General features: G+C 43.2%; 1 protein-coding gene across 1 annotated transcript; it reads right to left on the bottom strand.

The window, feature by feature from the left end:
• Positions 1 to 818: 818 nt before the first annotated feature.
• Positions 819 to 13,102, bottom strand: TM4SF4 (transmembrane 4 L six family member 4). Its single transcript, XM_006032946.3, has 5 exons — positions 12,734 to 13,102; positions 12,360 to 12,449; positions 6,128 to 6,261; positions 2,091 to 2,280; positions 819 to 1,408 (listed from the first exon to the last, which is right to left on the bottom strand). The coding sequence occupies exons 1-5, from the start codon at positions 12,905 to 12,907 to the stop codon at positions 1,391 to 1,393; spliced, it is 606 nt and encodes a 201-aa protein (XP_006033008.1). The 5' UTR covers positions 12,908 to 13,102; the 3' UTR covers positions 819 to 1,390.
• Positions 13,103 to 22,783: the final 9,681 nt, after the last annotated feature.

Below are 22,783 nucleotides of genomic sequence, written 5' to 3'. Positions count from 1 at the left end.
GTGGACAATGAAGATGGTTTGGGTAGGGGCTTAGGCACATGGCTGATGAGAAGACACTGAGGGAATTGGAGAGGAGAAGATTAAGGAGGGATTTAATGGCAGCCTTCAGCTACCTGAAGGGTGGTTCCAAAGAGGATAGTGCCAAACTGTTCTTAGTGATGGTAGATTACAGTACAAGGAGCAGTGGTCTCAAATTGCAAGGGAAGTTTAGGTTGGATATTAGGAAAAAACTCTCTCACGAGGAGAGTAGTAAAGCACTGGAACAGGTTACCTAGAGAGGTTGTGGCATCTCCATCTTTGGAGATTTTTAAGTTCCGGCTAGACAAAGCCTTGGGTGGGATGATCTAGTTGGGGATGGTCCTGCTTTGATAAGGGGTTGAAGCAGATGACCTCCAGAGGTCCCTTCCAACCCTAATTTTCTACGATTCTTTGATTCTGCTACACGACCCTGGCAAAAGCCAGGTCAATGGTCTGGGCACCTTAATATTTGGAGACAGATACTGTCTCTGGGTTGAGTTTGTTACTATCTTTGTAACTAACCAGTTTTGCCTTCAGCAATTAGAACAAAGTGCCAAGGACAATTCTCCCCACTAAGCAGAAAGACACCAGACCATGGTATCTGACCCACTTAATTGACAGCAACTACATGAAAGTATATAGTGGCACATCTGAGTCAATGGTGGGATAATAATAATGGCTGGTTACGTGTGGTCCTTTACTTCCCGACATGAACTGCATTCCATGTTGTCTTGCTCATCACTTTTTCCCCTGTACTCACAAGGGAAGGATAAGGCCATGTGTCCATCAGTCAGCAAAAAAGGAACCCTTCATCAGGGATTCCTTTTTTCACAAGGATTATTCATAATACACAGTCTTTTTACAAAGAGCACTTCAACGATCTTGGGTAAGGACCACAACAGTCTTCACTTTTGTTGTACAAACAGCTAAATCTTTCTCATAGACTTCAGGAGAAAATTATACAGTTGTGACATTTTAATTTCATGAGCACCAAAATGGATCAGAGACAATTAAATAATGGATTAATATGTATGAACAGCATTGATCAATCCCCAGTCAAAGATCTCAGTCATAAGGGGAAATGATTGTCCAATCTCCAGATGCTCTTTTTAAATGGGAGCTGCTTTAGAAAAATAAATATAAGTGTAAGAGCTAAACAGCTGTATCTTTCATTCTGTAATGTGGGATTGTAGTGGGATGGGAGGAGACGTCAGGGCTTCATAGCAATAATGAGAAAATGCCCTTCATTCTAGACCTTCATAGTCAGGGAGCGTAGAGAAGGAACATGTCACACCTGGTTAATGCATTTAAGAAATACTTGCAAGGGGAGTTTCCTCCTCATATGTAGGGATTTCTGCAATTCTCATATATTTTAAACAGCTCCATCTCCCTGGAAAAATAAAAATATAAAGATAATTATATTTTCTGATAGCCCTGTAATTTTTAATGGATTTTAGTACTGTTTGACAAGGCTTGTGGGAAGCTGTCAGAATGCTTTGCTTCAATATTCCTAACCTCTCAGACACTCAGATTACACTTCAGCAAGTGCAATTATTTTGGTTTTTTGAATCACAGTTATTCCAGACCAAACAATCCTAGAGCTGCCTTTTGGGCTGCTCTACATTGCAGCAGTTTGTAAAGTCCCTCTTGAAGCCATTATGCTGGTAATTATCACCAGAGCACAAAGGGCTTTGGCTCTATCTCTTACTGGTTCCCACCATGCTATTGACATACCCTGTATATCATGAAGACTGAGAGGAGGGTGGGAATGTGGAGTTGGCTTCAGTTCTGTGTCATTTAGCTATGATCTTATGGCTAAGAAAACCCTTTTATGCTGACTTTGGGCAGCTTTAAATCCTTTAGGTACCACTGCAGCACTGCACAAGGGACTTTGCTAAGGCTAAGGGTCTGGCCAGTAACTGATGTATTCTACAATGTGTCACTGAAAAAATCCCTCAATCTTTCTCCATAATTCACTTGGGCTTTTTTTTTTTTCAATTTCCTGTTACGTTTGTTTGAGGGGACATCTAGTATTGCAGGTAGTGACATAAGGAAAACACCCATTTGCTTACCCCACAGCATCCACAACATTTGCAATCCCCACAGAGCGTTCCAAGGAGGCCATTAACAACCTGAATGGCACAAAGCGCTGCTTGAATTCCACTCATCACCAGCAGTAACGAGAAGAGGGTCAAATTCCAAGGAACTATGTCCACAGGTGACTGACACTGACTCCACAGTGAATTGTCACTTAAATAATTCCTGAGTAAAAAAGAAAAATAATCCAGGAGACAATACTAGTAATGCAAAAACTACAGTGCTAGTGCAGCTAACAAATTTGTTGCAATTGTAATATGAACTAATTCAAGTCCCTCTATCCATATTACTGTAATTTAATTTCCATATCACTTTTAATGGTATTGTATTTACATTTGTTTGCACCCTGTAGAATGTATTTTGAAGTCAATTAATTGCATTTATAAACAGTAATCTGTGTGTGGCAGGAGAAAACAGCAATCACATTTGTTGGATGTAGATTTGTAATACAATTTAGATACTACATGATAGTTTGTGAGGAAGGAAATGTGAAAAAAAATCAATGTCATTTGATGCTCACCCGAACTAGCATCAGTCTTTCTTTGAAAGTCAAATGCCTTTTTAATAGGTAAATAGGCAGACAAGGTTCTTTGGGTTAATGTGATATCTTTTATTAGACTAACTAAATACTTGGAAAAATGGCTCTTTGTGAGCTTTTGGGTACACACACCCTTCTTCAGGTAGAGGGAGTGTTTGTAGTTGTTTTGTGCTCTCCTGGATGGATAGAAGCCAGTATGCAAGAAAGCAGGCCAGTGAAAATGTAAATACTTGGCAGTGAGGGTCAGAGGGGGTGAGAGACAATGGGTGACAGACAGGTGGAGGTGGGGAGCAGAATGGGGGAATGCTGACCTGGTTATAGAATGGAGCTGGTAAATTGTAGAGAGGTTATCAGATGGCACACAGGTTATAATGTGCCATAAATCCAGTGTCTATATGTAGTCCATGATTTTTTGTATCCAGTAGATTGATGAAGTTGTAAATACATTAATAGGTAAATACATTAGGATTTCTATTCTGTAGTTGTACAGAGCACCCCTGACATCTAGTGGTAAATTAAATGCATCCACCATGGATAAACTGCTTTTGGAACACAGGAAACTAAATTCCTCCCTTGTATAATCCCATTGTTCTCATTTGATCACTAATAAATGTTTGTATATACATAGATTTCAATGCTTTATAGTTTCATAGTTTCATAGTTTCATAGTTTCAGGGTCGGAAGGGACCTAATAGATCTTCTAGCCCGACCCCCCGCCAGGGCAGGAGAACAACCCAAAAACACAAACAAAACCACTCACCCTAAAAACAAAAACGGGACTCAAATGAGTCCAGCCAGGTAAGTATCCAGCCTCTTCTTAAAGATCCCCAGGGTAGGGGCCAGCACCACCTCCCTTGGAAGTTGGTTCCAGCTCCTAGCCGCCCTGACTGTGAAGTAGTTTTTTCGGATGTCCAATCTGTACCTCCTCTCCATCAACTTGTGCCCATTACTCCTTGTTATGCCAGCGGGGGCTAGGGGAAACAGCGTCTCCCCCAAACCCTTCTGGTTCCCCCTAGTGAGTTTATAGACGGTCACCAGGTCCCCCCTCAGCCTTCTCTTGTGGAGGCTGAATAGGTTCAAGTCCCGCAGTCTCTCACTGTAGGGTCTGCCCTGTTGTCCCCGGATCATGCGGGTGGCCCTCCTCTGGACCCTCTCCATGTTGTCCACATCCCTCCTGAAATGGGGCGCACAGAACTGGACACAATACTCCAGCTGCGGCCTGACCAGCGTCGCATAGAGGGGGAGGATCACCTCCCTGGCTCTACTCGAGATGCACCTGTGGATGCACGACAAGGTCCGGTTAGCCCTGCCAACCATGACCTCGCATTGTCGGCCCATGTTCATCTTGGAGTCAATAATGACACCAAGATCCCTTTCCGCCTCCGTGCTCTCAAGTAGGGAGTTCCCCATCGTATAAGTGTGCTGCTGGTTCCTACTACCCAAGTGCAGCACCCTGCACTTGTCCGTATTGAAACGCATCCTGTTCCTGTCTGCCCACCCCTGTAACCTATCCAGATCCTTCTGCAATCTCTCTCTCCCTGCTAGCGTGCTCACCTCCCCCCAAATTTTGGTGTCATCAGCGAATTTAAACAGGTTGCTCTCCACCCCAACATCAAGATCGCTGATGAAGACATTGAACAGCGCAGGGCCCAGGACCGAGCCCTGAGGGACTCCACTACCCACCTCCCCCCAAGTCGAATATGATCCATCCACCACCACCCTCTGAGTGCGACCCTTCAGCCAATCTGCAATCCATCTGACCGTGTAGGCGTCTATGCCACAGTCGCCTAGTTTATTAATTAGGATGGGGTGAGAGACGGTGTCAAAGGCCTTGCTGAAGTCCAGAAAGACTACATCCACCGCGACACCTGCATCCATGGCCTTTGTGACCTGATCATAAAAGGCAATCAGGTTGGTCTGACATGATCTCCCCCTAATAAATCCATGCTGATTGCCCCTGAGCATCATTTCTGATGCCGGCCCATCACAAATGTGCTCCTTGATGATCTTCTCAAAGAGTTTCCCCAGGATTGAGGTAAGACTGACGGGCCTATAATTGCCCGGGTCCTCCCTTTTCCCTTTTTTGAAGATGGGGACCACATTAGCTACCTTCCAATCGTCTGGCACCTGGCCCAAGCACCACGATCGCTCGTAGAGCCGTGCCAGGGGCCCTGCAATAACCCCAGCCAGCTCCCTCAGCACCCTGGGGTGGAGAGCATCCGGACCCGCTGACTTGAACGCGTCCAGCCCCTCCAGAAGCTCTCTAACCCGGTCCTCCCCAACCTGAGGTCTGAAGGCGATCCCCTCGCGTCCGGCTTCTATCACAGCAGGGAAGTCTGACTGTCCTTGGATTATCCTCTGACCTTGGATTAGGGCTTGGCAGTTTAATTGACGTGAGCATACAAAATGTTAATTTGACTTCTTTGGGAGTTTCAAGCATGGAAACAGTGATATATTTCATATTTAAACATTTCCCTTCATTCTTATTTTCTGATATAACACCTATAACAAGAGAAAGAAATGCTACCATAAAATGCTGTGATAAAAGGAAATGAACGTTTCTAACAAAAAACAAACACTGCCAAACTACCCCTATTACAATATATGCTGAAACTCGGACAAGGTATTACACCTTCCTATTTTAAAATCCTGCCCAAAGATAAAAGGTCTAATTCTCATGCTTTTGCCATATTAAGTCCTTTTCATCAGCTAATTGAAAAGTGACTTTAAAAAGTATTTCCTGTAGATATTTTTGACGTTCTGTGGATTGTAGTCTTCAGCCCAGGAGGCACATTTATGATCATGTAATGCAATGCAGGTCATAGATTCCTTCACCTTGGCTGACAACATGCAGCTGAAGTAGAGCACATGCTTTATAAAGACCTTCACACTTGGTTTAGAGACCCCAAGGGATGGAGAATTTTTCATGTCCCTTGATCATCTCTTCCAGTGGTTAATAGCTCTTAATTTACTGACTTTATTTTCCAGCCACTCTGGGAATCCAGGGATATGATCTCCCTATCTAAATTCTATTCAAGTAATAAATATACAGGTTTCTTTCTGTGACATCACAACTTTCAGCTGCATAGTGTGGAAAACAGACAGCTCCCTGCAGCTTCCACAACTAAAATAAACTGATATGAAGACTAACTCTTAAATGTTAGAGATTTTCCCTGACACTGCACTGCATACAAATCTAAGACAGTGATGAGTTTCTATGTATTAGGGTTCTTTGATGCCTTGTAGTTTCAGCCAAATCAGGCATTGAGAATCTAGAATGAATAACACCCTAGAATGTTGTGCAATGTGGCTTTGTCTGCTATGCAGTGCTTCTTCCAGCAGGCAACTGCCTTTCTGTGGTGGTACAATGCAATTTCCACTTTTAACTCCCAGGACAGAAGCCATGCCACAAATTTCAGTGATTATATTGCAGCTTGTCTGAGTAGCCCTGGGTGATGCCATGCAATATCTTACCCATTCAGAAATGGATATGTCCAGGTGTTGTTCATGTTACATTTAGGTCCCTTATTCAGAGCAAATGCTGACAAAACAAAGCAGTAACCAGCTCCCACGAGTCCTACTGCAGCAAATATTATAGAAGAAAACATCTGATAGAGAGAGAAACATATGACAAAGTTATTTGTCTATAACTGCAGTCTAACATATATTGCACATCTGCTGGCCTTCCTCTTTTCTCTTAAACACAGTCCCATCTTGTCTCCCCTCCTCTCCTTCCTTCGTCAGTAGTTTCATGGAGATACTACAGTGAACATCTTGATATTTCAGGAAGTGGTAATATTTTGACTCAGTAGAAGGCACTATTCCCTCTACAACAGGGAGCCTCAACCTTTTGGCCCCACAGCCCAGATGTGTGACACAAAGACAGTCTGTGGGCCAAACTGGGCTCTGGGGCACAGGACTGCCTTCCCTGCCCCACACACCAGGATTGGACCCTGGGAACCTGGTGACACCCCATCCTACCCCCCCCCCCTCGGATTGGGTCCTGGGGGCCTGGTGCTGCCCACTTCTGCCCTCCCCATGTGCTAGGATTGGATCCCAGGGACACAGTGCTGCCCCTCCTGCACACCAGAATTGGCTCCCAGGGGTCCATCACCTCTCCTACCTGGCCTCCCAAACAGGGCTTGAGCCCTGAAGCCCTATGCTGCCCTTGCCCAGCCCTGTGCGCTGGGATTGGGCACCCCATCCAGCATGCAGGGTGTGAGGCTCTCTGTGGGTCTGGAATTTTGGCATCAGGGGTGCTAAATTTAGCCCACTGCTAAATTTCATGACCCACAGGCCAGATGACAGTGCCAGATGACACAGGCCCATACAGCAGTTGAGATGATACAGGGGTTGAGGACTGTCCCTAGGTAGTGATCAGACATTCCTGTGTCTCTGAAATTCCCATCTTTCAGAAATGATCATAACCAAACCTGATTTTCATGGTAATTAAAGATCCCATGACACATTTCACAAAGCAGAATTGTCAATTTTGGTGTCTTGATCAAATATTGGCCTGATTTTGGCCCTAAATTTGTCTTTCAGTTTCAAATAGATTACAGTATTTTTCACTTCCTATTTCAGGAACTGAATCTGGTAGCCAAGAAGGCCCCTTCAATCCCTAGGGGTCTGTAGTGCTCTGTGCATGTTTTACAGAGAGTGTCTACATGTGACACTACGTTGTTGTAGCAATGCGCTATGGTGAACATCTGCGAGCGTCTACACATGATCAGGAGATATTGACGCGCTTCCCCGATATAGTGCACTGCTATGGCAAAGTAACTCCTAAAAATAACCATGCACCATGCGTATGGTGCAGTACAGGCTGTTACTGTGCCGTGATTTAGTACTTCCAAAAGGTACTAAAGGTACTAAAGGAAACACTAAATCACAGTAACAACATCACCATAGCGACACACCTACAGTGCTGTAATTTAGAGCACTTTTTATAGGACTCTAAAGTTACAGCACTCTTAAACATGACACAAGTGCAGTGTTTGGGGAGGGGGAGTTGCAGGCAAGGAGGCAGGGGGCACTCCGCAGCTGTCTGGGGCTTCTCCACTGGTCAGAAATTTGACCAGCGTACAGAAGTTATTTAAATCACTGTAGGTTGCTACAGCGCTGTAAAATATAGCACTTCAAATGTAATACCTCATATAACAAGGGTTAATTTAAAAAGTGCTGTACCCATTTTTAAAGTGCTATAAAGTCATGCTTTTCTGTTAAACCATGCCTACAAAATGTTGTAAATGGTGAAAAAAGGAACTTCTGTAAGCACCCTATGTTCCTATGCATTTTGTCTTCATTACAACCAACAATAGGATTGGCACAAATATAAAGATGGAATACTGGGTAGGAAAGCCAAGAACAGAGTATGAGGTTACAATGTGACAACCTTTTCAGGACCTTTTCAAATACAGCTGAGGTATATAGGTGAGAATGTACACTGAAGTCTGTATTTCTATATTATAATTGGGCAGGGGATAAAAGAAGGCTTTGGTTTTCTGTTATTTTTTCATGAGTGTCAAAAAAGTCTTCATTTGCATTTTGAAAGCATTTTTTGTTTTTTCTGTTCTAGTGTCAAATCTTGAAATAATTTCAAACAAGTATTAATTTAATAGACGATGTAACTGATTCTCAAGGGGCATGTATGGACATATTCTGTTCTAATTTCCCTGTGAAAACAAACCAATTTCAATTGTGTTTCCTGGGTGTAAGTAAAGTGAACTCCAAAGCATTATTTGGAAGATATACCAAGGTTTCCATAGCTGAACTGATTTAAGTTAATGAGTAATTGTGGCAAAACATGGGCAACAAGCTGTTGTAGGATAAAATGTACCGCTTCATTAACTCATCATGTGTTTGGCCACCAACAGAAGTTTCAAGTGCTCCAAGTGCCTTGAAAGTGCTCCAGATTGCAAGATGCAGACATTTGCACCCAAAGAAACACTTTAAAATGACTAAAAAAAAAAAGAGGAACCTATTTTTTCATAGATTCATAGACATTAGAGCTGGAAGGGACCTCAGAAGATCATCGAGTCCAGCCTCCTGCCCCAAGGGCAGGAAGTCAGCAGGGGTCATAGGATGCCAGTAAGATAAACATCCAAATTTCTCTTGAAGGTGTTCAAAGTAGGTGCTTGAACCACCTCTGGCAGCAGTCTATTCCAGACCTTGGGGGCTCGGACTGTAAAGAAGTTCTTCCTTATGTCCAGCCTGAAACGGTACTGAAAGAGTTTGTGACTGTTCGACCTGGTCATCCCTTGGGGTGCTCTGGTGACCAGATGTTCCCCCAGATACTGGTCAGCACCCCTGATAAACTTATAGGCAGCCACCAGATCATCCCTGAGCCTGTGCTTTTCCAGGCTGGAGAGTCCCATAGCTCTCAGCCTCTCATCATAAGGTCTGTTTTCCTGACCTCTGATCATGCCTGTGGCTCTCCTCTGCACTCTCTAAAGCTTCTCCACATCCTTTTTGAATTTCAGAGCCCAAAACTGGATGCAGTACTCCAGCTGCGGCCCCACCAAGGCTGAGTACAATGGGAGTACGATGTCCTGGGATTTGTTTGAGAAGCATATATGGATGCAAGTCAGAGTTTTGCTCACTTTACTAGCAGCTGCATCACATTGAAGGCTCATGTTCATCTTGTGGTCAATCATGACCCCCAAGGCCTTCTCGTCCGTAGTGCTAGCCAGCGTAGCACTGCCAAGCCTATAAGCATGCTACAGGTTTTTCTTCCCAAGGTGGAGAACCTTGCATTTTTTGATGTTAAACACAATCAGGTTCTCATCTGCCCATTTCCTGAGCCTGTAAAGGTCAGCCTGGATCGCCTTCCTGTCCTCAGGTGTGGACGCTTTACCCCAGAGTTTGGTGTCATCAGCGAACTTGGCCAGTCCGCTTCTGATACCAATGTCCACATCATTAATGAAGATGTTGAATAGTGTTGGCCCAAGGACAGAGCCTTGAGGGACCCCACTAGTCACAGGGCACCATGACGATTGACTTCTGTTGACCACACCACCCTCTGGGTCCGACCACGGAGCCAATTCCCCAGCCAGTGGATCGTGGTGAAGCCGAGGCTGTAGTTGGCCAGTTTTGCCAAGAGGTGATCATGGGATACCAGATTGAAGGCTTTTTTAAAGTCAAGCTATACGATATCAATCACTTCTCCCTTGTCCAGGTGATAGGTCACCTGGTCATGAAAGGAGATAAGATTGTTCAAGCAAGGCCTACCCGCAACAAAGCCATACTGGCTATCCCTCAGGATGCTGCCATCGGCCAGTCTGTTAAGAATGGCCTTTTTGTGAATCTTTTTTATGTGTTTTAGTACTTCACCTTGCAGAGGAGCATGGTAGGGCACTTTTGGTCTTTTAGCTTTCCACAATGCTCCACTCCTCACCCCCACCACAGGAGGGGAAGGAGACAGCCAATGAGTCCTCCTGTGTGCTGACCTGTCCCTAGGAATCTTTGGAGACCAGAGGCTAAGAGGCATGAAGTTTCCTTCACTCCACCTCTCTTGCTGGAGGGCTCTGTTGCTGCAGGCTTTTGCAGAACCTCTCTCGGGGTTTGTGGCCTAAGTGTGAGGGCTGCATATCTGCGTAGTCCTGAAACACTCTGAACCTGAGGAGGGTTTGGAACATTTCAAATATATTTGTGCTTATCCTTATTTCAGTGATTTTCAACCAGGGTGTCATGGCACCCTGGGGTTCTTTGAGATCCATTCAGGCATACCATGGGGTGCCACACAATGTTAGCACAGTGAGGTGTGCAACAAGACTCACAAGATAAACCCAGAAATTTCAAATAACAACTCATAGTGTTAAAAACATCCTCATCTATTGTGGTCTTTCTGGGCTCCTATAGACACTGCTCTAATGCACTGTAATTACAGCATGTTAGAGAAGACTTGATTAATTGAGTCTGCTAGAGCATGATAATTAGCATGCTCCAGCAGCCTTTGCTTTTTATGTATCAACATCACCATGCTTTAAAATGGTGGCGGGGACATTTTAACTAAAGCTCGTTTGATGAGCTCGTTTGATGAGCTTTAGTTAAAGAGCTCCTGCCACCATTTTGAACTGCGGGGACGCTGATACATGAGACGCTGCAGGTGCTTTAATTAAGGTGGATCTCGGAGCTGCTCTAATTAAAACATCTCCCACCCCCACCTCCAGAACCCATATAAAAATGCCGTCTGGGTTCTTTGTAACAGAAAAATTGCTCTGTTGTTTTTCTGTAGTAAAGCAAAAGGGAACTAAAACTAGCATTTCCCAAGTGCCCTGAGTCTGAGAAGGTTGAGAACCACAGCTTTTATTAAGACTAGGAGTCTAGTTCAATATTAATTTTGAACCTGTGCAGGGATCCACTAGTGTGGCCCTCCACACACGTACAAAGTCTCCATTATGGTAAATCAACAGAGAACTATGCCAATGGCTCCTGAGGCAGGCTGAGAACATGAGAGAATACAACGAATGTTCATTGCAAATACTGTAACTGCAAAGGATCTAGGATCCAGGTTTAGTTACATTACTGTAAATCTGGAGTAACTCTTACTTTAGTGTGTAATTCTGGATTTACACCATGCTACTGAGAGCAGAATCTAGCCCACTTCAGTTTACTGTATATGAAAAACATATTGTTTCAGAAAAAATTCTCCATTCTCCTAGAGCTATTGTCCTAGGGTAAAGTAATTCTGCGCTAGCATAGGGTTGACAGCAGAAGTCATGCCGTTTCCTTCTGCTAGTTGCCTCCTTGGCAGTGTAAGCTGGAAGAAGAGGCATTTGTGGAACAAGAAGGGTTATGGTACAGCCAGGAACCACTACACCTGATCCTCTGTTGACCCCTGATGATCCAAATTTTTGGGGAGGTGCTCAGAAGCAATAAGAAAGCAGCACGGGGAGCCAGCTGCGGCTCCCTGAGCCTCCCCTTGCCTCGGCAGCAGGCAGCTCCTGTCCCTGGCTCTGTGATCGCAGCCGGGGGCGGGCGATTGCTCATTGCCCCTAGCAGCTGCCTGCTGTTGGGGTGAGCTCTGATTTTGGAGCCCAAGTTGAGACAATGTCCCCCTGCTCCAGCCTGTGATCATGGAGCTGGGGCTGGGAGCTACCTACTTCAGGGGCAAGGGGACATTGTCCCCACCCAAACTCTGCGATTGGAGCCCACCCTGGCAGCAGGAAGCTCCGGGAGGAGGCAATTGTTCTTCCACCCCCTGCTGCCTGTCTGATGAGGAGCATTTTGCTCCCAGTCAGGTATCTAACCGTGCGTTACTGCGCAGTAGCTACTGTGCAGTAACTCTACTACTTGTATTTAGTAGGTAGTAGAAAAGCACACAGTAGACTACTGCACAATAGCTCTTGCTCACAATTACACAGTGACTCTTTATTAAGCAGTAGAGTAGTCTATTGTGCAGTAAAGTGTCTTGTGAAGATATGCCTGCTGTGTCAGGGATACAGTTCTGGTAGTTCAACAAGTTACAGCGATCATGGTACAATATTGAGGAGTTTTGGAAAAAAAACATCTTGGCACATCAATTCATCATCTTTCATGATAAAGGAGTTCCAGAGTTTTCTGCCTCATGCAATAAACTGTATGCGCCCCATATATTCACACCCTATAATACCATAACTGTATATAGATACACCTGATGTAAATGTCATTACTAGTAGGCATTTGGCTTTTTTTTTTTTTTGCAATATCCTTCCTTTTCACTTACCGCAAACCTTTTTCCACAGCTCTCATTACCACAGCATCCACAGCAATCATTATTCTTAAGGCCCAAAAATACCAAGGCAGGAAAGATCATCTATCAACAATAGAAAAAACAATTTTATCAGGTGGGACTATTTCGTATTATCCTTTGTTTATCACTGTATTACTTCAGGGTCCCATTTTCTTATCACAGATTATATTATTTATTACTGAATTAACACTTGATTTTTAAACTTGCCTATTTATTCATTCAAGTGAAAAACTAAGAGCAATTTGCAACACTAACAGTATTCTATTTGCAGTACAGGAGAATTACAGTAAACCCCAACATTTTACTTCAGCAAATAGAAGTGACACCTTGTAGATTTGCTTACTCACCAATACACCTGATCCTATGATCCCTCCAAAGTACCAGACTTCATCTGTAATATGGTCATTACTCTCGACCACTTTTCCTCCAGGAAAAAACAGCAAAATATTAGCAAGGGTACACAGCACAGCCAGAGGGATGAGGGTGACTCCTAGGCACTTAGCACAATCCCCAGTGCACATGCTTCCACAATAAATTTGTAGAATAAACTATAGAGAATAAAAAACTCCCACTCAGATCCTCTTTAGTATTTTAATCAGGAGTTTCTCAGTTGTTTTTACAAAATCCAGCTCTGCTTTGCGCTTAAGGGATTCAGCCTGTTGAATGTTCCGTTCAGAGATGTTGCAGTCTGTCAGTAATGCACTACTCTGGTTATTTATAAGATCTCATTTCCGTGATCTCAACTTTCTTAACCCCATAAATGAGATTAGGTTCTGCACAGCCTTTCATTTTACCATGACAACCTCTGTTAATGTTCTACCAGCATGGATGAGACATTCAGTTAGTTGGACTTTGGCTATTGGAAAATATGCTTTTCAAGTCTGGATGCCCACTTTTACAAAACATTGCCCATCCCCTCACTGAAAAATAATTCTTAGCAGTTGTTGAAATTAGATTGTGTCATCATTAGTCAACTTGTGATGGCAATAGTCATCTGCAGTCAGGAATCTCCAGTAAATGCCTTGGGATGGTCAGACTTACAAACATGTATTATTCTTAAATTTCGTGAGAATCAAAACTGTAAGTATTTAACAGATTCTCTGCAGCTGATATTCCTCAACTGCTTCCCAGTCAGTGTCCCTGAACACTGGGGAGGGTTTAGAAAAGCTACACTGAATTTCTTCCTTTTCTTGTATTTCTGATTTCCTTTATTTTCATAATTTTCTAAAGACCAACACCCCAGACAAAGCTCATGATTACTTTTAAAATCAGTGAGAGTTTCATCCTATTTTTGACTGTAGAACCAAACCCTTAAACTAAAACACATCCTAGACTCCATCCCTGCCAGGAAAATCATGACAGGTAAACTTCTGTGTTCAGGCTGAGCCCCATTATCTTTGCAGATTGGTCTGCAGATGCAGATGGCAGTGTCCATATTCAGAATATTTGAGGATCAGGGCCTTAATGCTGATGCGCTGACCCCATGTGCATGGTGGGCATCTTTCCAGTTACAGAGGAGAAATGTGTAATAGGTCCCCTTGACATCCCTGACCAGGGCATTGGACCATTCTAAGTAAAAAACACCCCAGTGTGGTATATATAAAACCCAGTTTTTTACGCAAGGTCTAGTTTGTGCTGAAATAGGATACTGGGACATACTACAGAGACCTCCTCCTGAATTAGATATAGTAAATAAAGCTGCTGATTTTTTCAGATAAGTACTGGGTCTTGGGGCCAGATCCTGAACCAGATCCCAAAACTATTGAGGTAAATTAAAAAGGCTGTCTTTGACTTCAGTGGTTTATCACTTCTGCTGCATTAATGACAATACTACTTGGGTGTAACTGAGGGCAGAATTTGGTCCTTAAGATATTCATTTAACACTCCAAGAAACCTAGGACATAACAGGATGCACAGGGTTTAAATAAGGTTTAGTCCATTTGCAAGACATAGTGGACCAAGCCAAAGTGAGCAATGAATGTTATTCAGACATATGCCTCAGTTAAAAAATGTGTTATTAAACCTATGTGCTCAGTCTCAGAGCTCTTTTTTTTATTTTATTTTATTTTTTTGCATTTAGACCTTACACAGGTCAAATTTTAATCCCTTCCCACACTGAGTTGCATACCAAAGCACAATACTGGGAGAAAATCAAAGTCTTAATTTGTCTTAAGTCACTTTTAGCAAGTGACAGTTCCCTTTCTGCTAAGAGATTAACAATGAAGAATTTTAATTCAAACATTAACCAAGTTGCCTTCCAAGACATCAGACTCCTTGCCACCAGGAGTTGGATGTCTAAGGAATATTGCAATCTACACTAGATGGCCATCATTTCAAATGCCTTCCTGCTTTTTCACAATAGCCACATCCTCTGCACTACAGTCCAGAAGCACAAGTACCAGAGAAGCCACTCATGGTGCTCTACACAATCCAAAGATGCCCTTAGGTAGAGGATCTCTGAGTGATGTGGTCTGTGCAGATGTGCTTTGTACCAGCAGTGGAACATGGCAGCTTTACAGGGTGAAAACGTTCCCATCCAGCTTTAGCAATGTGACTGCCCATTGATATACAACAGCTCTGCTTGTCCAGCCTTTTGCTTCTCCAAAGCAGAGAGCAGAGCTGATAGGTCCTACTGTAATGCAAGTACTAAATAAATGTAAACAATAACAGTAATAGATATAATGATTGTAATAGCTAATAATTAATTTTTAGTAATAGTGGTGTTGGTACTGGGTGCACATCTTTCCCCAGTGATGTAAATAATGTGACTCCCTTTATTGTCTAAGGTGGGAAAGAGCAGGCTCTTGGCTGTCTGAGTAAAGGATGCAACTCCAGCACCAGTTTTCATATTTGATTTATGGCCCTTACTTATGTTAATTTCAGTGGGCCTGCTTGAGGAGTAATGTTCCCTCTGCCTGTGTAAGGCCATTGAAATCTGTCAAATCAGAATAATTTGAACTGCTTCAGGTGAAAGCTTGATGCCCTTGACTCACCGTAGTATCTACTCCCCTGATAGAACCCATTCTACCACACAGATGTGTTATCTCCCACAGTGCTGCCTAGGAGATATTAGAAACTAGGCAAGCACTGAAGATTCAGTTAGGAACTCTGACTGGCAATTGGTAATTGTATGTTCCTAATATGATTACTGTTGCCTTAACTAAAACATTAATGTGTTTACATATATGACAGGAAAGAGAAGTTGCCCTCTGGAACCTTTTTCTTACTGAAAACATATAGAAATCCTAGAATTGTGACTAAAATAGTTATAATGACTTGAGGTAGGTACAAGAAAATTCCATTTATAGAAGGGACCTTAGGAACCATTATTACTGTGTTTGTGTAATATAGGAAACGTCATTCAGCTTCTTCCCTAAACAGTCTCCATGGACCAGCTCTCTCACATCATAACACAGCCATAAAGAGAGATTGTTTTGCAAGAAACAGAACAATTGGCAAAGAAAAGCTGGACTGAGCCCCGTGAAGTAAAACCAAAGACATCAACAGATCAGTATGTTTTAATGTTGAACTTTTAATAAGACCCAGATGTGTATAGGAAAGAATAGCAACAGAATAAAGAGCCAGCTGAGCTGACCACCCAATCCCTGCTCATTGCTATGTTGAAACTTGGGAAACACAAGGTTTACTCTGCGTTTGTTGAAACAATAACTGGAAATAGATAACTAAATGGAGGTAATGCACACTATCAATTGCCAGTATGAAAATCTGGATGTGAATACTATTATCATGTAATGATATTTTGATGTAAGCTATCAATATTTTACTGATGTAAGATATAGGGCAGTGATTTACAACCAAGATGCTGCCTGGACTGCTTTTCAAGAGTGCTCCAGGTTGCCACACAATATTAGGACTGTTAGGTGTGCAAACATTATTCACAAGATAAACTTAGAGTTTTCACATAAGAATGCGTGGTGTAAAAACATTTTGACCTGCTATGATTTTTCTGAGTTCTTTGCTATAGAAGGACTTGCTCTATTATTTTTCTGTAGTCAAAAAATGAGTGAAACTAAGTTGGCATTTACTGAGGGTGTCTTGAGTCTAACAAAAAATATTTTTAATCTAGGAGGGGTGCCTTGAGTCTAAAAAAGGTTGAGAGCCACTGATATAGGGAAACAGGGCAGCCTTGTTTTGAAAAAAGTGACTATACATATATTTGTAGTTTCAAAATAGATAGTATCAAAATAAATAAAGATGTGTATTTGGTTTGAGTTAGCACCTAGGCAAGCCCTAAGAGTGTTTGCCAGACATGGCTGTCTTTGGGGGTTGGGTGAAGTCAGGGAGGGGGTGCGGTGGTGTGGTCACACCACCCTTATACTATCAAAATTTGGATACAATCTGGCTGGTAAGGAACAATAATTTATATATAGTGTACAAATTATGTAAACTAGAAAAGCCAATGGAAACAATAATACATTAAACATTCTAATAAAATAAGGCATACTTGGAAGACAAAGGATTCCTGGACAGTTTTATAGAGTTTTTAGGATTTGCAAATGAAAACAGTTCCTCTTGGTTCACATTAACTAGTAGGGCTGTGCGAAATGGCACTGTTCTGTTTCGACTTGCGTTTCGACAGAAAAACGTTTTGTTTCAAATTTTGTTTTGATTTGAAAATGCTGTTCCGTTTCGTTGAAACAGTGTTGCTGTTTTGATGATGTTTCGATGTTTCGCCCATAGGCTACAATGGGGAAGCTCGAAACAGCTGATAACTTTGTAATTTCTGGCCTGATTTGGATGAAATATGCAGGAATGGTAGGCCCTTCTGAGGGCATGAAGCCTGCTGAGTTTCAAGGAGATAGGTGCAGGGGTTTGGGGGAAACTGCACCTCAAGCTGCAGACAAGCAAAACTCATGACATGGGTGACACTGTGTGTGTTAAGGCGCAGCAGGGTGAAAGCTGCAGGCTTGCTAGCCCCTGCTGAGGCCATGAAGCCTGCCAGCTTTCAAGGAGATAGGTGCAGGGGCTTCTGGGGTCTGGGGCCCTGCACCTCTGGCTGCTGACACACAAAATTTGTGACATGGTTGCTTGTGGGACTGTGTCTGTCTTGGGGCATAGCAGGGTGAAAACTGCAGGCCTGATAGGCCCTGCTGTGGCCATGAAGTCTGCCAGCTGTCAAGGAGATCAGTGCAGGGCGGGTCTGGGTTCTGTGACCCTGCACCGCAAGCTGCAGACAAGCAAAACTCGTGACATGGGTGGGTGACACTGTGTGTGTGTTAAAGTGCACCCTCACTCAACTGACACCAAGGCAGAAAGCAGGGCAGTTCAAACAATGCTGCCTTTTATGCAGTTTTTCCATGCCTTCCACAGACCACAGGGATTGGAAGGGACCTCAGGAAAGGATGAGAGTCACTGGCCAGCTACACAGTCCTCCTTCCGCCCTTGAGAGGACTCCTTCCACCTCTTCCCCCTCCCTCTCGTTACTTTAGTTTTTGTTTCCCTGCAGGCAAGCCCAGCTTGAGCTTCAAAACTCAAAATGTTTTAAAAATTTCAACACGTTTTGACTTGCCTCGTTTTGTTTTGAGGCTATTTCGAAGCTCTCGGTTTCATTTCGATTTTGCTGTTTCGAACTCGAAACAAGTCGAAACAGCATTGAATCGAAACTGCCAGCAAAATTTCTCACAGCCCTATTAAATAGTATGGTACAGCTTTTTTACATAATTCTGGTGAATCAAATTGCGCATGTACCAGGTACAGCTAATCAATTAGCAAAAATTGTGGTCGCTTTGCATTGTAGTATCTGATTCATCATTGCATTAGTCCAGTTGCCTGCAGAAGAAGAGAGAGGTTAATTGAACGACAGATGCTTGTGCAGCATTGATTACTTTTATTCACACTAAGATAAGGGGGGCCCCTATAAAGAGATAGAGGCACATGGCCAGAAAGGAACTGTATGCAAAATGAGTTGATCAGGTACAGGATGTCTGTGTCAAATTGCATTAAGTCATTAAAGGGAAAAGTGCTAATAGAAACTGGCTTTTATTTCTATTCATCATGTTACCACATTGTATCATTTTTTACTTCTTACCACTGTTATTTACAGGTAATCTGCTTTCAAACCCTGACAGACCAACCAATATAAAGAAGTACAGGATGAGAAATGTGATCAAAACTGAGGTAAAACTAGTAGAAAATCACAGTAGAGTTTTAAGTCCCTGAACTGCCTTACACATTGATGTAAAACAAGTAATTCCATTAAAGCTAGCAGAGAAACAGTGGTGTAGAACTGGTATAAGCAAAAACAGAAACAAACCCCAAATTATGTTGGATAATCTGAGTTTATAGTAACAAAACAGGGTCAGCCTAGAGGAGAATGAAAGTCTGAGCTTAGCAATGTTTGTAGCAAGTGTGATAGAGTTCAGGGGCTTTTGGCCTGCAATTTTTTAACCCTAGGAGGTGACATTGCAGATGGCATTGTGCATGCATCATATTTTTTTAAAAATCTTTTTCTCATGACCTAGCTCAACTGGAACTGCTTTGGTGACACTGGGAAGCTGCAAAGATTGCATGGGTCAGGAGCATTTGTTTTGGTTTTTTTACAGGAAACATCCTTATGAGAAACTGCAAGTCCCTGCAAGGCAGCTAGAAGCTGTTTTTCATTCTGGCTTCCATAGTGGGTTGACCATTTCCCTTGGCAGACTTGTGTCTGGTGGTGCCGACATTGCTGGCTTCCACAGAGTTTGCTGTTTGGAAGGCTGCAGACCTTTTTTTTTTTTTTTTTTTTTTTTTTTTTTTTTTTTGGGGGGGGGGGGGGGGGGGGGGAGAGTTGGGCCATTGAACATGAGTTATTTTTTCCATCCTTGGACATGAAAGGTTGACTTTGATGTTTAGTCTGTGATTTCTGAAACTGTGCTGCACAAGGCAAGTCTATTTCCAGGAAAGACTATTAGAAACTCATGTTTTTATTAACCCTTGTGCAATTTCATGAAATTCTTGGTCAGAGGATGCAGATATTAATCAAAGCTCCAAATACATCTTGTCTCCTAATTACTAATTAAATGGAGCAGTTTTTAAAATGATGATATTCATTACATTTCTGGATTGCACCCAGGGTTTTTGCTTTACACCATGCTAAATCCATCACAGCAAATGAAGTGGGTTAAGTATGTCTCTCACCATGCTCAAAATAATCACATACACTGCTCTGTGTATCTAGGGGAAACATGGTACACCTGTGTGAAGGCCTGTCATTGTACCAGAGTGAACTTTTGTGAGCTGCTGAAAGCCTGGATCTTCCACCGACTTCAGGAGGGGGACCAGCTTTCCCCAAGAGACACACTTTGCAAACTGTTTTTATTTAGCCTTTAGTCAGACCAACTTCTGCTGGCTTTGGTGAGGACTACATAAGGGACTCAAGATCCGCTGCTATGGGAATTTTCAGTTATTTGGTTTGTAAGTTGGTCAATCAAAAGGAAAGGTACAATGGATCTGATTCTTCCCTCTCCATGATAGAGTTAGACCAATGAAGACCTAGTCAGAGCAACTATATAATGCACTGGGGCTGATGTAGTTTTATTAATCCTCCAACAGAAACCCAGGGTGTATGGCCCCCATGGTCCCAGAACACCTGCAGACTTGTGCCAGTCCATCTGGACACACTGGGTTTGTGAGATAGCCAGAGTACTGGTTCTGGGAGTTGGGTTAGGTACATTTTTCTGGTCTTGTTAATATGATTCCTCACATAGCCATATTGCTAAGGGCAGGGGAGTAAATTTGTTTACATAACTCTGATTGCTGTCCTTGTTTCTTTTAGAGTCTCTGCCATTTCTGTCTCCATCTGGCTCTATGGATGCCTGGGCAATTCCTTCTGGGAGCCCTAAGCTCTTCCTTTCTGTATCATAGCCTGAACATATTCTAATGACATTACCCATGCTCCTGTAATGACATTATCTCTGGGTCTGTGATGTATCCATTTCCATGCTCAAACAGCGGAAGTCACTGTGAATTTTGTCTATGACTTCAATGGGAGACATTTGGAGGAAGAATCTAGTCGTGTGTGTGTGTGTGTGTGTGTGTGTGTGTAATGTGTATAGGCTTAATAGATACGGCTTTGGAAAGCAATATGCTCATTAGCTAAGCCAAACATTTTATTCTTGGTGAGATATTTACAACAACAAAACCAGCAGGCAGAAAAACAACTGAAGGAAGTCTTGCAGACTGAACAGTGCTCTCAGTGTGGGGTATTCAATAAACAGACACTTAGGTAGGTGCAAACAGTCTCCATAGCTTTCTGCAGCCTGTCTGTTCCCTCTCATAGCAAGAAGAGTCCCATATTGCAGTTTTAACTGGACTTTTATGCAGTGTTTGCAGTCAGTGTGATAGAGCCAAAGTACATGCACAATTGGTGAATGGTGCATATAATTTGGCTCCCACCGGTGGTACACTACAATGGGAGTATTCATGGTCACATAGTATAAAATTACCATAGACTGAGCATAAACCATTTTACAGGCTATGGTATGGCTTTTCCACAGCTGTGAATGTTGGCATGAAGGGAAGGAAAAAAGTTCTGCCTACCAGCCTATTTACCACCAGTGACTCAAAGGCAAATGCCTCAAACAAATTCTTGTCAGGATTCTTCTAAACATCCCACTCCAGATGAAGATGGAAGACGCTGACCTTAAAAACAATTCTGCCATTTCTCCCCTGCTCCCCATCCCTTTACCCGCACTGCAGAAGGCCAGCTCATTCACTCTGACTCCTCCTACTTCACTTCTGTGTTCTTAGCTACCGACCTAAACTGATTTAGCAACTTAATTTAAATGTTTATTTATGCTTGGCCTTTTTGTTTGGGTTTCACTGCAACCAGCCCTTAAGTGTGGGTTTAGTTATGCTTGCCTGTCAGCAGTAATGGATTAAGGCTAGCTAGTATCCAGACTGAGCTAAATAGCAAAACTCCAAACTAACAGACTTTTTTCCAGAGAGAGGAGACAGATTTCCTGAAAGGATTCTTCCTTTCTGCCCTAATTCAGTCTTTCTCAATCTGGAAATCATTTGAAACATGGGAGTAGGATTAGTCAATCCACTGAGTCAAGCATCATCTCCAACTGCTTCATGAGGGCTACGTCAAAGAGAATGTGATGGCTGTAGTCACCTGGGTATAGCCAGCCTTTGGGTTTGCATCACAGCGCCTGTGTCTTTCAGCTGTATGCTCTTGGCAGTTGTGCAGTCACACAGGAAGTAACACTTGCTGACGTGATGCAAGGAGGTGTTAGACTCCTTTTCACTTTCCATTTGTGCATATGTGATTAGTGGTGTGGAGAGTGAGGGGCCAGACAGTGAGGGGCCTCTGTCCCAGAGAACAAATAGTAGAAAGGACAGTACAATCAAATTTCAGAAGACATTGCTGCTGCACTAACTTGTTTGTGGGATGGTTACAACCTGTGAACTACATGACGGGTTATTTAAGAAATGGCAGGTACAGACTAAGGAAATCTAGATCATAGAATCATAGAAAATTGGGGTTGGAAGGGACCTCAGGCAGTCATCTAGTCCAACCCCTTGCCCAAAGAAGGACTGTCCCCATTGCTATCAACTATAGGCCAAACAACTGTGGATATGTCTGTTGCACAATTCACTGCTGTGTAGCTCAGTTCAAATTAAGTTGATATCCCCAACTCAGCTGCTAGAAGCAGTTTGGGTAGGTCCTAAGGAGGGTAAATTAGCCTGGGCATGTTGTATCAATGGGCACATCCAGATGAGCATGGAAGTGCAGTATTTGGTGCTGTATGCGCTGCACATGCATACATTCCCCACGCTACTAATTTGCAGCAGTGATCCCAGTGTCAAAAAACCCATGACTTAAAACAGTGTGGTGGTGCATGTGGCAGTAGCGTGCACTACCAGAAACTGGAGCCTGGCTGGTCAGTTATGCTCTGGCTGCCAGCCAGGCCCTGTGCTGCTGGCCCTCAGCACCCCACGTAAGGCTGCTGGGGCTAGCCCAGGTGCACAGTCTACCTTTTCTTTGGCAATTGTGGAATGATGTTGTAGCCACGACAGTCCAGGAAAGGATTTTTGCCACCGATGTCTTTAATTGGACCAACTGCCTGGTTGGGATAGATGCTTTTCCTTAGATGTGAAGGATGCAGCGCATTCAGGAGCTTGTCCAAGTCTACCTCGACTAGCTACATGTTGCGATAAAAGATACACTCATAGCTTCCTTGGCTAGCAGTGATCCCTGCTAGATGCTACTAACCGGGAAGTCTTATGGCAGCACGACTTCTCTCCATGATCTGGTTTAATCTGCGGAGTACTAATGTGTGCTGCTTTTCTCCTAATACCAAGGTCACCGGGACGGACCACTCGCTTGGCCGTGACCTCTTCCCCTGGGCGTCTGCCCACGCTCCCACTTGTGCGCCGAGCCGCGGCTGCCCCGG

This window comes from Alligator sinensis, unplaced genomic scaffold, assembly GCF_000455745.1.
Source record: "Alligator sinensis unplaced genomic scaffold, ASM45574v1 scaffold1178_1, whole genome shotgun sequence".
Classification (NCBI taxonomy): Eukaryota; Metazoa; Chordata; order Crocodylia; family Alligatoridae; genus Alligator; species Alligator sinensis.
This window is presented reverse-complemented; position numbering and strand designations above follow the sequence as displayed.